This window comes from Pipistrellus hanaki, assembly GCF_964339955.1.
Source record: "Pipistrellus hanaki genome assembly, chromosome: 3".
Classification (NCBI taxonomy): domain Eukaryota; kingdom Metazoa; phylum Chordata; class Mammalia; order Chiroptera; family Vespertilionidae; genus Pipistrellus; species Pipistrellus hanaki.
Genome location: NC_140505.1, coordinates 35,356,728 through 35,372,846, shown reverse-complemented (window position 1 = coordinate 35,372,846; position 16,119 = coordinate 35,356,728). Strand labels below are relative to the sequence as shown.

General features: G+C 36.3%; 1 protein-coding gene across 1 annotated transcript in view; it reads left to right on the top strand.

The window, feature by feature from the left end:
* PCCA (propionyl-CoA carboxylase subunit alpha) overlaps positions 1-16,119 on the top strand; it is a 348,368-nt gene that overhangs the window by 254,739 nt on the left and 77,510 nt on the right. The window contains exon 20 of the mRNA XM_084880267.1: positions 10,323-10,421. Within this exon, the coding sequence (XP_084736393.1) occupies positions 10,323-10,421 (99 nt within the window). The remainder of the gene's footprint in view (positions 1-10,322; positions 10,422-16,119) is intronic.

The following is a 16,119-nucleotide window of genomic DNA, read 5'->3' as shown; positions in this document are numbered from 1 at the left end:
GTTTTACACTCCTCATCTTGAAAAAAAAAAACAACAAAAAGTTTTGCAGGAGCCTATTGCAATAGAAGCTGTAATATTTTAACTGTCATGAGGTAATGCTGGGGAAGTGCCTTTTTTGTTTTTAATGGTAAAGGATGTAAGTAATCTCTCTCAAATGTCAAATGAATTTAGGGTGTGCACTTTCTCTTCCCCTTATGATTACGTAGATAGGAAAATTAAATGTTCCAAACAACTCATGGAAAATGTTCCACATCAACATTATTTGTACCACAAATGCAGTTAATGCTTTTAATGGAATGCAAAGTAACAGGTAGATTATTAAATGTGAGGAAATGATTTTTTGAAATGAGGAAAAGAAATCATATCTTTGAAGTGTCATTTTAAGTATTATGAATAAATTATGAATAGTATTTTGAATAAATTTCAGTAAAACCCATCTTTTTGGTTAAGCTGAGGGAAAGTTGTTAGAAAATAGAGCATGTTGAAATGAATTTCATGAATTCTACCTATTACTGCCTTGTTCTGATTAATTCAAACATATAATAGCAATACTTTAAATAAAATGTGATCTTTAAAGGTTTACAGGATGTTGAGACACATGATATCCTGATACTAAAAGCTGCCGTATATACATCTTTTTGAAGTTTACATTTTTAAACTTAAAATATTAAAATTTAATAGTAAATATCAATACAAATCAGAACTTTAAAGTTAAATACATATACATTTTAAAAATTATATTTCTAAGGCCTGTCTGCAAAAAATGCTTGAGAAACAATGACATCTCAGCATCAGCAAGCATTCCTAGAACACAGATGTGGGTCTCTAAGTGCCACAACCCCCACCAGAGGGATCAATGGTCTCTGACGGAAATGACTCCATATCACAGGCAGGGAGAGAGCACCTTGCAACCGCACTGGGAACCCAAGTCAGATCATTGTCGAAAGATACCAGGTCTTGTTTGGAGGACTGACAACTGCCCAGGGGGCCCTCCCCCAAGGATGGCTTTCGGGTGAGAAATGCTTCCTGTTGCCCACGCTCCTTGGTGTAGGGCTGTCATTGATCTCCACCTCAGACCCAAGGCTTGCATGGACTCCAGCTGCCTCTGTGGGGCCTTAACTGGCCCTGGGAACTGGTGGGGTAGATGCCAAAACCCCTCATGGGTCCTGTCCCTACACACCCCCCACCCCCTCCCCCCGCCCTGACCCCCACCTGCCTCAAGTCCAGCTACGCTGCCCTGGTGAATCCCAGGAGCCTGTGATGGATTCAGTTGACCCGAGTCCACGGCGTCTAAATCAGTTGGCATTTAGGGATGGGATTATGGGATTATGGGATTGGCCCGTGGTTGTCTCAGCCTGGACCTGTGTGCTGACAGCTGAGGGCGATGCTAGGCTTGGGAACAGTGCCGGGTGTGACTGGCTGTGACTCAACCAGGCGCTGGCTCAGCACAGATGATGTCCCTTGGGACAGGGGCCTGGCGGGTGGCCTCACTTGAAAGAGTGGTTTTTAGGGAGGAGAAATGAGCAGCTTGAGAGCTGGTGCACCAGGCTATGTCCGTGGTGCGTCCAAGGAAAGGACTTTGATCTGGGGACCCCCTGCCCCTCACCCCCACCCAGTGCAAGAGCCCTAGTCTCTCCAAGACCAGTCTCTTGCTTCTTCCTGGGAGAGAGGTGGTCTGACTGAGGCCCCTGCTACTGCCGCTTCTTGATCGCCCTGTAGGCCTGCACAGCCCGCTCTCCTCTGCCACGATCTGCTGTTGGGCCATGGAGGCTGGACACACCGCCAGGGCTCAAAAGCATCATCAACACACTTTTACTCTTGTAAAACCCTCGTACTTTGACGTTCACACCATTGGTCTACTCAGTGGTCGGCAAACTCATTAGTCAACAGAGCGGTAAACCACAGTTTGCTGACCACTGGTCTACATCACTACCTCACCTCCCACTTGGCAACCTTTAGGGTCCCTCCGCTGCATCTGAAGACTAGCAACCAGTTTATGGTCTATATCTGACTCCATGCGCAAGTCCTTATTTGTTCTCTCCATCCACAGACCTCCATTCCTGTTTTCCTCCTTTATCCATCTTAGTTCCCTGCATTCACTTACAAATAATCTTAACTTCCTCAACCCCTTTCATTCTTCCATCAGACCCAAACTCAGATGTACTCAGCCTCCCCATCTCTTTATGGCTACAACACACAAAGGAGCTGAGCGTTTGTGGAGAAGTCATATACCAGGGGTGGGTTTATATCATGGCATAGGCATGTTGTCCCACTGCAGCTGAGCCATCAGCATGGATTGTGTAACAGTTTAGATGTTTTTCTGATTAGCTCACTCGTCTCTCTTTTCTTTGGTGACTATTTCCTATATTAACTACTGTATTCCCACTTCCCACTTTACTTCCTTAAGTTATGTTACTCTCCAATAGTTTAGACCTGGTCGCCATAATTTTTTATTTTTGTTTTATCTAATTCATTTAATAAACTGTAGCTAGAGTTATCATTTAAAAATAGGAAGCTGATTATGTCACCTCTAATTTGTCCTCGGTCTACATCTTAGCTTAAAGATCAGTGCCTCAGAAAGGCTTGCCTTCCTTCTAAGAAGTAAAGAATAATGAGAGGTAAGAGGAGAATATAAAAATTTCTGAAATAGACTTGTGACCTTTTAGAATATACTTTTAGCAGCTAGATTGTAGAAGGTTATAGAAGGGGAAAGATATGTGCTAAGAATATAGGTATAGCGCATTTGTTCTAGAACCTGTCAGAGAAAAGGAGAGAAATGGTTTGGTAGTTTCAGAGCATAATGGTTCAAGTGCACATGCAGTGAAAATACGAGGTTCTGTCCATGCTTGAAAACAGAGGGGAACTAGTCAGTGTGAGAGAGAAGTCAAGGGAGGAGGATGGTCCATGCAAGGAAATAAGAGGACTGATGACTTCAGTTTCAGGAAAGAGGAGGTCATCTGCCCAGTGTGGGTCACTGGTAGGTGATAATTCCTGTAAACTTGGTGTACTTTGATTCGTAGGTCAATTTAAATTAAAGCCATAAAATCTTTATGTTACTTTCTAAACAGAGATATATCTTTTGATTTTAAAAAAAGTTTAAAATATTCTAGTATTTTCATATTGCTGGAACATTTCTATAATATTATCTGCCTTTTCAGGTGTGAAATTTTATTTGAGCCCAGAGTAATTTGTCATTTGTTACTTCACTCTTGGCCTATTTTTCTTTTTATTCTCACATTGAACTTTATTTATTTTGTTAGCTTTTATTGTTAAAGGAAAGATCTTGAAAATTTTTAATCCTGAATGGGTGTTTGAGCAAAACAAAATATCCCTTCCTAATATTGGAATATGACATATTCAAAATTAACTGTTTAAATATAGCTTAAATAAAAGGGCTTTGCAACCATAAAAATCATAGAATTTTAGATATAGAAGAGGTTTTCGTTCAGCATTGCTGGTTCAGGTTCCCCGTTTTCAGATAAAAAAAAGAGAGCTGAGAAAGAGAGATGATCTGAAATATATTATAAAAATGGGTCCCATAGATGATATCAGTAAATCTATGCCTAGACAAATTTAAATAAATATTTTTCTGTTAGCCAAAAGGAAAATTTGAAAGAATAGCAACTGTTTATTGTATGCCTATTACTGAAAGGTCTAAAGTAGGTATTGATTGCAAGCTACAATGAGAGAGGAAATTACCCTTTACACTTATCCTCACTTCAAAATTTTTATTTTCTGTATGAATGTATTTATTTTTTTTAGTTCTCAACCAAGAATATTTTTTCCCATTGATTTCTAGAGTGAATAAAAGGGAAGGGGACACACACACATACACACACACACACATCAATTGGTTGCCTCCCACATGTGTTCCTACAGGGGCTAGGGAACCTCAAGCCAAAGTATTAGTATGTGCCTTTGACCAGGAATCGAACTCTCAACCTTTTATTGTAGGCTGACACTCTAACCACTAAGACAAACTGTCCAGGGCTAAAATTTTTAAATATATAATATGGTATGTTGGCAGGGCAAATTTAAAAAATATATATAAATGTGTTTGCATTGATAAGCAAGTCTCCCTTTCATCCCTTTCTCTCAGCCCCTCTGCTCCTCTTATATGTTAGTTCAGAGATAGTTGATGCCTTTAAAAACAAACATGCAGGTTTTTTTGTTTTTGTTTCTGTATCGCCCCCCTCCCCCTAAATGATAGCATACTGTAAACACTATTCTTTGGAATAGTTGCATATTAGTATGAATAGAGATGCCTCATTTTTAAAGAAGGGGCACTAAGTTCTTACATGCTACATTTATATTTATATTCTATGTATTTTAAGAGCATGATGGCTGGGTATAAAATTGGGGGATAGCATTCTTTATTTTTAGTTTTGAGACCACATGGCTTTGTGGTCTTCTGTGATCATGTTGCTCTTGAGAAATTAGGTTGACCTGAGGTTTGTTTCTTGTGCATGAATTCTTATCTTTGTCTAAATACCCACATAATTTTTCTTTATTCTTAAAGTTCCATAAACATTATTCTATATCTTCAAGCTTTTATTTATTTTGAAAAGTTTTACATTTCATATCTTTGAATTTATATCCATTTTTTAAAGCCTTTTTGAATAAGACTTTTGCATTTTTTTTTTTTTTGGATCTCATTTCTCCCTTCTTCATATCTATTGTCTTCTCTATAAATTTATTTTATATTATTGATCTTTTCTGTTTTGTTTTATATGATTTCTCCATGTGCTTGTCTTTTTAGTAACATTCTATTTTTGGTTGTTTCTTAACATGGCTTTTATCTTTATAATGTTATTTTCTTCTTCTTTTTTTTTTTTTTTTTCCTGAGTTCTACCAGCTTGATTTTCATTTCCTTCTGTTGTTATATAATCTCTTCTTTGAACCTTTGTTTTTCTTCTTTGAGCTCATTTTTTTTTTTAAAGGGGGTCACGTTTCCTATGGTTGTCTTTGAGACTTTGTAGAATTATTTATCTGAACTCTTCCTGTGTTTCTTTGAGTAGTTCTTGTGTTGTATGCTCTTAATTTACCATTTTCTCTTTATAAAAATATTTCTTTGCAATTAGTATGCAAATATCTAATATTGGTTATTCTGATTATTGTTTATGTTGCATTAGGGTAGATGATTTGGTGTAAGCATGGGTAACCTGCAGCTTTTCCTTGTTAAGCTTGTAACCTGAATGTTCTCTCACTAACTATAATATGTTATTTTCTTTGTACTAGGTTTCATTTCCCATTTGCTTTTGGCATTGAAAAGATAGAGTGGTATGTTCTGTGTGAGAATAAGGAAATGCTACTTTACATCTTTTGCTTCAGTCACTCTTGGGTAAAAAAATTAGGCCTGAGAAGACATATGATGGCTTCCAGCATGTTCTCTTTCCTCATTAAAATTTGCATATATGTTTCTTGAAAAGGGCCTCTTTTAATTTTCACATTTCTGTCTGGAAGGAACTTTCCTTATTGTCCTACTTGCCAAGTTAACATTTACATTTATCCATTCAATAGCAGAGGATGCATGGAGAGAACTCAGTTTTTCAGGAAGGAAAGATATATCAAATGTAGTTCAAAATACTATTTTCAGTTTTTAAAGAGATAGATTTTTCTTCCCTTTCAGTTTTCAAAGTCATATTTGATATATGATTTATATAAAATTTACTCTTTTTAATTGATGGTTTGTTTGAGTTTTCACAAAAATATATCTCTGTATGATCACCACCAAAATCAAGATTTAGAACACTTCCATCACCCCCCAATCTTCCCTCATAGCCCTTTTTGCTAGTAGTCAAAGTTATTCTTCTACCCTTAACTCCTAGAAACCACTAATCTGTCATTAAAGGATTCATACAGCATGCACTCTTTTGTGGCAGCTTTCTTTCACTTAGTGTAATGCCTTTGAGATGATTATTGCTAATTTCTTTTTCATTGTATGGATATACTTTATTTGGCTACCCATTAATCAGTTTATTGGTTTTTTAAAATTTTCCGTTTGTATATGTAACATTCTGGTATATATTCTGCTATCATAAATGAACCTCTATGCATTCACGTATAGTTCTTTGTTATGTATATATATTTTCACTTTTCTGGAGTTTTCTGAAGTGGATCTACTATTTTTCATTCTTCCAACAATAAATGAAAATACTAATTGTTCTATATCTTTATCAGCTCTTAGTATTTTATCACTCTTTTTCATTTTAGCCATTCTAATGGCTATGTAGTACAATTTCATTACAGTTTTAATTTTAATTTGCCTTTTCTTAATGATCAGTCAGTGATTTATATTTTTGTCATTTATTTTTCTTCTTTGGTGGAGTCTCTGATAAAATATTTTGCCCATTAAAAAAAATTTAGTTTTTCTTATTGAGTTATAAGTGAGAGTTACTTGTGTATTTTGGATATAAGTCCTTTATCGGAAATGTATTCTGCAGATATTTTCTCCCAATTTATGGCTTGGTTTTTCTTTTCTTATCTGTCTTCAAGCATAAATTTATAACTTTGATAAATTCCAGTTCATCTTCTTTTTCTTTTTAGATTTTTATTTTTGTGTCCTAAGAAATCTTTGCCTGGCCCTAGGTCATTCATAAAGATTTTCCCTCATGTTTTCTTTACAAAGTTTTAGGTTTTACATTTAATTTTAATAGCTTTGAATGTAGTTGATGGCGTAGGGTTTATTTTTTTTACTGAAGATGTTCAATTTGTTGACAAACTACATTTCTACATTTACCAACTTGGCACTTTTTGGGAAAATCAACTAGCCATTTATGTGTGGGTTTTTGAACTCTCAGTTTTGTTTTTTTAATAAATGTCTATTCTTACATTAGTGTCTTGATTACTGTACCTTTGCTTGTTTTTCAAAATTCTTCAATATTCTATATATTAATTGAGATCAACTTATCAATTTCTACTGAAAAAAACAAAGCTTGCTAGATTCTAAAAATTGGGATTACACTGACTCTATAGATCAATTTAGGAGATAACAATAATACTAAACCTCTTCTAATTTATGAACATTTTATATGCATATATATTCATTTTTAGGTCATCTTTAATTTATCACAAAAGTTCTGCTTCTAATTTTTGAAAGAATAGCATTCCCTCCCCTACTTTTTTGTTACTTCTTAAATAGTTTTATTAAAATATAATTCACATTCCTTACCATTTGTCCATTAAATTGTACAATTCATTGGCTTGTAGTATATTCACAGAGTTGTATAACCCTCACCACAGTCAATTAAAGAACATTTTTATTATGTCTAATAAGGCCCATTACCCATAGTTTCCACCCTCAACCCCCCATCCATTTCCACGACTCTCCCCCACCCTTGCTTAGGAAACCACTAGTTTACTTTCTGTCTCTATAGATTTTCTCTTCTGGACATTTCAGATAAATGGAACTATATAACTGTGGTCCTCTGTGACTGGCTTCTTTCAGCATTATGTTTTCAGGTTCATTCATGTTGTAGCATATATCAATATTTCACTTCATTTTATTGCTAAATAATATTATCTTGTATGGATATAGCACATTCTTTTTATTTATATATGCTTTTAAATATATTTTATTGATTTTTTACAGAGAGGAAGGGAGGGAGATAGAGAGCCAGAAACGTCGATGAGAGTGAAACATCGACCAGCCGCCTCCTGCACATTCCCTACCCGGGGATGCGCCCGCAGCCAACGTACATGCCCTTGACCGGAATTGAACCCGGGACCTTTCAGTCCGCAGACCGACACTCTACCACTGAGCCAAACCGGTTTCGGCTGGATATAGCACATTCTGTTTGAACAGTCAGAAAAATGTTTTGTTTCAGGTTGTAGTAAATTTGTTCCTCCTCTAACATGATTTGAGTAGATTAGTTGTGGTTTTTCCCCTTCATATGCCCTAAAGATGGCAATTGCAGTTTCATTCTATTAACCCTTTGGATTTGAAATTAGTATCAAATACAAATTTTTTAAATAATTATTCAGAATTTTTTTATAGCATCTAGCTTCTTTTTTTGACAAATAAAACTTTGTAATTGATTATTGAGCTTTTTTTTTTTTAACTTTTACATTTAGAAGCAATTTAAAAGCAAATATTTTCAGTTTTATAAGTATTTTTAGCACTTACTGTTTCTAACCTCTGTTGAGAGTTTCTTTTGGAAATCTTTCATTATAAGGAGATATTTAATTTGGAGAGAAGGGCTAAACAGGATCATTTAAAATGTATTAGTGCTGCTTTAATCAAAACTGCAAGTCTTTCTACTTCTCAGATCTTTATCATGTGTTTTAATAGTAATTAATGAATGAGATAGTATGATTATCTGACCTTATTTTTGAAACTTACTTAAGGGTGGGGTAGTAAAACCTTTAGAGACATGTGAAGGGAGAAAATGTTTAGGAACTACCATGACAGATATATTGGTAGAGACTTCCATATGTTCACTTAATTATTTTTTATAGTTGGACAGATATTTTTACTATATTATAGTTTAGAAACTAAAGCTCAGGCTGGTTATACTCCAGCTTTCATAACTAACTCTAACTTGGTAAAACATCTATCAAGTGAGACTCAATTGTACAGCATAGTGGTTAGACACTCATATACTTTACAAAGTGGTCCCCCCATATTTCAAGTACCCACCTGGCACCATACATAGTTACTGATACAAAATAATATTGAATATGAAGTGTAATTCAAAAATAAAATTTAAAAATATATCAAGTGAGACTCAGGTCAGTCTCATTCCAAAGCCATTTTTTTTTGTGTGTGTGTTTTTTGTTTTTGTTTGCTTGTTCCTCCTCCACCCCCATCTCCAGTTACTAAATGATACTGTATATATAGGGAGACCACTAAATCTGAAAACACAAGTGAGTGGATAATACAGGAGTGGGCAAAAGTAGGTTTACAGTTGTGAGTACATGAAAGTTTATTTTTGTATTATTATTTATTAACTACTAGAGGCCCGGTACAAGAAATTCCCTAGGCCTGGCCAGCAATCAGGGCCTATGAGGGCCATCTTGCCCAGTCCTGGATGGGACAGGAGGGACAGAGAGGAACTGCGGGAGGTTTGCTGGCCAGGGGAAGAATTGGAGGTTGGTTGGCCATGGGAGGTTGACTGTGGGAGTGCACTGAGCTGAGCATCTGTCCCTTGGTGGTCAGTTTTCATCATAGCAACTGGTCGGCCTGACATTCTGGACATGTGGAGGTAATGGTCAGTTAGGCTTTTGTATATATAGATTGTATTTTTTTTTCTATATGAACAACTCTAAACCCATTTTTGCCTACCCCATATATGTCCTATTGATATTTCATTACATAGCCAGTAGCATATCTTTGTTTCTATACTTTATGACCACATTATAGAGAAAATATCTACATATAAGTACTTATTCAAACAAATACAGTATAAAGTGTGTTTTCTTTAATCAGTAAGTGTCTTTCAAGAGAATTAAGTGAGTGTGGGAATTTTTAGGGATCATATATCTTGGCTCTGCTAAAGGTTTATTTTGAAACTTCAACAAACTTGAATATCTCTTTGTTAGGGTTGTTTACTATAGACTTAAAATAATAATGTTACGTTTTTTAAAAATCTCATTTTTAGCTCATTAAAGAGAGAATGAGTAAGTGAAAGGGAAGAAATAACTAATAGTACTTTTATTTCTAAATTCGCTTTTATTTATTTTTCTTTCAGTTGCTTTTATGTTATTTATTTAAAAGTTAAAATTTTTCTCTTAAGAATATATGTTTTAAAAGATCATGGTTTGGTTTTTTTTTATCTTCATGACTCATAACTGGACGATCAGCAAAAATATGACAGAATTTGCAGAGTTCAAAATGGACTTTTAATTCTCAGTACCAGAGAATTTTACCTAATTAAAGCTCCTGTTTAATTAAGATAACAATACATAGTCCTTCGTTAAAATCAACACAGAAAAGTTCTTTCTTGGTCCTTGGAGAGGATATTATATGCAGGCCCTGTTGTGTGGGTTGCGAAGTGTCACTGGAATTTATAAGCATTACTTGTCTAATTGCAGTAAATGTAGCATGTCCGGGTAGGTTTGGAGTTAGAAGGCTGTTTGTTACAAAGTGGAAATCACTTGAAACCTCAGTACCCAAAGGCAGCTGTGCTCAGGCCCTTCACCTCTCCCCAGAGAGGGCTGGGAAGACGCCGTTGGACCCTGTCTTTCATGGTGGGAGCAGTAAACATGACAGGTTGTTTGGGAGCCATCTGTTTAAAATGGCTGCTGCTTTGCATGTAGCAGTGAACTTGAGATCAGCTTTCTTTCTTTCTTCCTGGTAACAGTCTTATTTGGTGTCACAACAGGTGGAAGTTGATGGGTCGAAACTAAATGTGACCAGCACATGGAACCTGGCTTCACCCTTATTGTCTGTCAACGTTGATGGCACTCAGAGGACGATACAGGTAAGAGTTCTGATGATTTTCCTAGAGGACCGCATTAAGCCAGAGATCCTTCTCAGGGTCTGTGTGGTTAATACTTACACACATGCTAGGGAAAAGCTGCATTTTATCTATCGTGTGCATTTTATGGCTGGAAACAGTTTTTCTTATTTTTGGAGAATCTTGAGTTAATTCCTATTCAGAGAAAACGCTGCTTTCTTTTTTCAGAAAAAAGAAAGGAAGGTTAGTGTTACAGATATTTTGTTATAGATAACGCATCCTGCATGCTTTTCTTAAACTATTAGATTAGTAGTTTCTTTGCCATTGTGGATTTTCAGTCGTAAAAGATGACTGATTTCATTACCTTCCTTTTCTGTGTAATTGAAATGTGTAGTATCAGATCATCAGAAATGTGAGCTATTCATGTTGACTTGCCATAGCATGTTGATACCTTTTAAAAATTGAGTAATCTTAATTCGTTAACCTTTCTTTTACCCTCAATATAAAACTTATTGCATTGAGGAGTTGCCTTGAAAACCAGGTTGATTAAATGTTCTTTGTGTTCTGTGACCTCCATTTTAAAGTAGGAAGCTGTGAAAAGAGATTCTGCCAAAATTCCTTCGGTTCACCTCATAGTTAAGGTTTAGGGTTCCAAGAAAAAACACACACAAAACACACACAGTAGAACATGTGGCTGTCACATGCAAGTAAAAATCCTAAACCTCCCATTGCATTCAATTCTCAATCTTTATTTTATGAAAGTGTTTTGACATATTCTTAATTTTATTTTATACAGGAAATAGATTTTTAAAACCTAAAGAAATAAAGAGAATCACAGATAGAGACTGCTCTACACCAGGCTCATATGTCCCTCTGTCTATCTCTATTAGAGACTGTGCAGCAGAGGATTCCAGAACCCCTATTACATAGTTGATGACTAAACTAATTTCAAACTCAGGTTCAACCTGTATGGTTCGAAGGAACAGTAAATTCTCAGTAATGACCCCCATATTTAAAATTTGGCTTTTGACTTGTTCCAGTATATTTTCTCTCATATTCTAAATATGATGTTAAATACTTTGGACGCTTGAAAAAAATCACTGCATAGTTTTGTATCACTTAGATCTAGTTAGTGTGTCTTCTGAACACATGGTCTTGTTATGCTTGTTTATGTTCCATAGAACATGCTCTGCACCGAAGGTGCTCTGCCTCAGGCCTCCGTGTGATTTGGCTGGGGGACATAGTCTGACCTCTCTGCAGTGAGAAGAGAGACACACAAAGTTCTCTTGTCCAGATCTTTGTATCGTGATATTTTCAGCATCCTTATCAAGACTATGCGGATATGTGTCTTAATGTCACCTTTACAAGTAGAGCTTCCAGCCGGGACCGGTTTGGCTCAGTGGATAGAGCGTCGGCCTGCGGACTGAAAGGTCCCAGGTTCGATTCCGGTCGAGGGCATGTGCCTTGGTTGCGGGCACATCCCCTGTGGGGGGTGTGCAAGAGGCGGCTGGTCGATGTTTCTCTCTCATCGACTTTTCTAACTCTCTGTCCCTCTCAATTCCTCTCTGTGTAAAATCAATAAAATATATTTAAAAAAGAAAAAAAAAACAAACAAGTAGAGCTTCCAGCTAAATTAAACCTGGATATGTATTTACAATAATCCCCAGAAGTATTTTTTGGACCAGAGGAATATGGTTCAGTAAATTCATTTTTATTCTTGCAAGTTTTTGTTTAAGGGAAAAGTTAATGTGAAATAAAGAACGCTTCAAGGCAGACCTCTTGACTTTTTGGAGAGATCATTGCTTCTAGCTCAGTGCTCTCTCATTGGAAGGAAATAAACTGGGGGAAGTGAATGCAAAATTGAAAAAAAAAAACACAAAAAAAAACAAGTCATGTATCTAAAAAGTCAAGTAAGGAAAATTGTTCCTTATCAGAACAGGTAAATTTTGTTTACTTTCTGTGGGCATTAGTGTTGACTCTTTTTATCTCCCAAAAAATAACAAGGCCCCTATGAAATTACTAACAGTTATCATCAGAATAATAACACATGCCTATTGTGTATCAGATTCAGTTCTAATCACAGTACCATATTAACTCTTTTCATCTTCACAAAAATTGCATGAAGTAGGTACTATTATTTATACTTTTTCATTAAGTGAAGTAACTGAGGCTCAGAGAAAGTGAAGTGACTTGTTCGAGGACCCACAGGTAATGAGGGTAGAGCCAGGATTTACCATAAATCCAAACAGTCTTACTGAGGACCTGTGCTCTTAAACATTACCCTGTGCTGAGGCAAGCTAAGGAACGGCCCCGTGATTGCAGAGCAGGAAGAAGCTGAGCAGAAGTTTGAATCCTGGTAATGTGACCCCAGACTCTGTGCTTCTAACCAATTTTCCCAGAGTACTTTCCAATTTTCCCATAGAGTCCTTGAAATAATAATTTACCTTTCATTCGTGCTTTAAGCCAATGATGCTCAAACTTTAGTATGCTTTAAAGCCAACTAGAAGACTTGTTAAAACTTAAACTATTAGACTGACCCACAGAGTTATGCCAATTTAGTAGGTCTGGCCTAGGTGTGCATTTCTAATAAGTTCCTAGGGGATGCTGATCTTGATGATCCAGGGTCCACAATTTGAGAACCACCACTTTAAAACTTTGCAATCATAGAATGAGCTGGCAAACGATGAGCAAAAGTGTGATAAGTAGGAGGCCAAGTCCTTTGATGCCTTGTTAATTACAGAGTGTTCACTCTGCTTTATCCTTAGCCAGTGGGACCCATGGAAGTATTTCCACTAAAGAGTGATGGTATGAACAGAATTGGAATTTAGAAAGAGCTTTTTTTTCTTCTTCTTTTTTTTATATTAAAAAATAATGAGACTGGAGGCAAAGAGAGAACTTAGAGATGTTAGACTCTAACAGTTAGAGGAACAGTTGGAAAATCATTTTGTCTGAAAAATGTTACCAGTCAGAATAAAGAGCATTGTATGACAAATCTATAGATATAAAAGCTTAAGTGACTGGAACAAACCAGTTGCTATGGTGAGTACTGACCACCAGGGGGCAGATGCTCAATGCAGGAACTGCCCCTTGGTGATTAGTGCACTTCCACAGCCAACCTCCCATGGCCAGCCAACCTTCCCTGGTCCTTCCCCCTATCCCTCTGGCCCCGTCCAGCAGGCCCCATATGGTAGCTGGCAGGCCCCAGCTGACCCAGCCCCAATTGGAACTGGGCAAGATGGCCCTGATAGGCCCTGATCTCTGCCCAGGCCTAGGGACCCCACTTGTGCACAAATTCCATGCACCAGGCCTTTCGTAGATTTATAAGAACCATAGGGAAAAGAACTTCAAAATGTTTTTTGTTTATTTCTCTTCCACTTGCCCTTAAGCATAGGCAGATCTTCAAGGTTCATTCCTAACTCATTTTTTCCTCTAAGCCAGTGGACAGCAAACTCATTAGTCAACAGAGCCAAATATCAACAGTACAACAATTGAAATTTCTTTTGAGAGCCAAATTTTTTGAACTTAAACTTCTTCTAACGCCATTTCTTCAAAATAGATTTGCCCAGGCCATGGTATTTTGTGGAAGAGCCACACTCAAGGGGCCAAAGAGCTGCATGTTGCTCGCAAGCCACAGTTTGCCAGCCACGGCTCTATGCTGAACTGACCTCCTGGGCTCAGTACTTTTAAGCAGATTAGCTATAAAGCTACTACTACAGTGCGTTTGGATTTCTCTTATAGTTATTTATGGTAAATTCAGAGAACAATAGGATAGATATTACCACAGGTATTTCAAGCGATTTTATAGTAATAACTGCTGTTCTTTTTTCCTGGACTTTTGCACAGGCAGTTAAACATTTAATTATTAAATGCTTTATGTACACAAAGCAATATGTATTGATCTTGTAAAAGCTAAAGACTAATGCAATAACCTGTTTTCCCATCATTTGGTTTAACTCAGAGGATAGAGTATCATCCTGAAGACTGTAGGGTCTCGGGTTCAATTCCGGTCAAGGGCACAATGTAGTGATGATGATATTAATAATAATGTATTTTACACATGTGCTGGTATTTTTCCTCATTTTGTAGTTGAGGAAACTGAGGCTTGTAGGAGATAAATTACTTGCCTATGGCATTCTGTGATAAATGAAAAAGCCAGAATTGGAAACCTGAAATCTGTGCCCTTAATAATTGAGCTTCATATCCTAGTGAACCTTGGTATCTAGACTTACTTAAGTTTTTCCTGACTGGTGGATTTAAATGGTATTTCTTTGTGGTTTTAACATATATTTCCCTGACTGTTAATGACAGTGAGCATTTAAAATATATTTATTGACAGTCCTGTTTTGTCTTCTGCAAGATGCCTGTTCATGGTTTTTGCTCATTTTTAAATATTGAAGTGTCTTTTCCTCATTGATTCATAAAAATTCCTTATATTGTGTGAATTGTGATCTTTTGTTTTTTATATGTGTTTCAAAAACTTTTCCCAGTCTGTAGTTTGTGTTTTTACCTCTTAAATTATCCAAGTGAAGTTTTAAATCACAGATTTAATATCAGAATTTTCACTCTTGTCCTTTATGGTTTATGTATTTTGTATTGGATTAAAAAACCCTCTTTTACTCTCAAGTTCATAAAGATGTTGCCTGTATTTTCTTATAAATCTTTTAAATTGTGCTTTTTTCCCCCCACATCTAAATCCTTAATCTCCCTGGGATTGATTTTTGTTTATGCTATAAGATCCAGTTTTACTTTTTAAAATGGATAAGCAGTTGTGCCAGCAATACTTAGTCATGTTTTTCTGCCACTTACTTGCTAGCTACCTTCTTACCTTTCCAGCCCCAACATTCTTTAAAAGGCTATTGTTTTCTATGAAGTGTTTCTCAATTAAATATAAGCAAAATGAGGATTTTTCCTGTAATATGAAATTCTGCTTTCACAAATTCTCTCCCAATCACTTTCATTTTTCATTTATCTTTAGGGAATTCTTAGCTACGTAAAAAGTTTGTGTTTTGCAAAACAAGGGTATCAGATGATAGTTGAGATACAACTTAGGAAAACATGTTTGTGAAATGGGATTGGGAAGCATGCATATAGGGAAGTAATGTGAGCTAATAAGCTTGGGGAATAGATTGGAGGAGTCACAGTTATGAATGAAAGGTTAAATGGTCTGTGCTTTTCAATTCTCAGTGGAGATACCATTGAAACTTTGTGCAGAGGAAAGTAATGCTAAACAATTACCTTCTATCCCCTACTCTCCCCAGCTCCTGGCAACCACCATTCTCTCTTCTGTCTCTATGAATCTGACTACTCTGGGAACCTCATATAAGTGAAATCATGTAGTATTTGTCCTTTTGTGACTGACTTGTTTCTCGTAGCATAATGTCTTTAAGGATTATCCATGTGCTAGCACATATCAGAACTTACTTCCTTTTTAAGGCTGCATAATATTCCATTGCATGTATATACCATAATTTTTTTTATCCATTTATCTGTCAATGGACATTTGGGTTATTTCAACTCTTTGGCTATTGTGAATAATACTATTTTGGATGTACAAATATGAGTCCCTAGTTTTCTTCTGAGCATATATCCAGAAGTGGAATTGCTGGTTCATATAGTAATTCTAGTTTAATTTTTTAAAGAACCACCATACTCTTTTCCATAGCAGCTGCACCATTTTATATTCCCACCAGCTATGCACAATAATTTCAATTTCTCCACATTT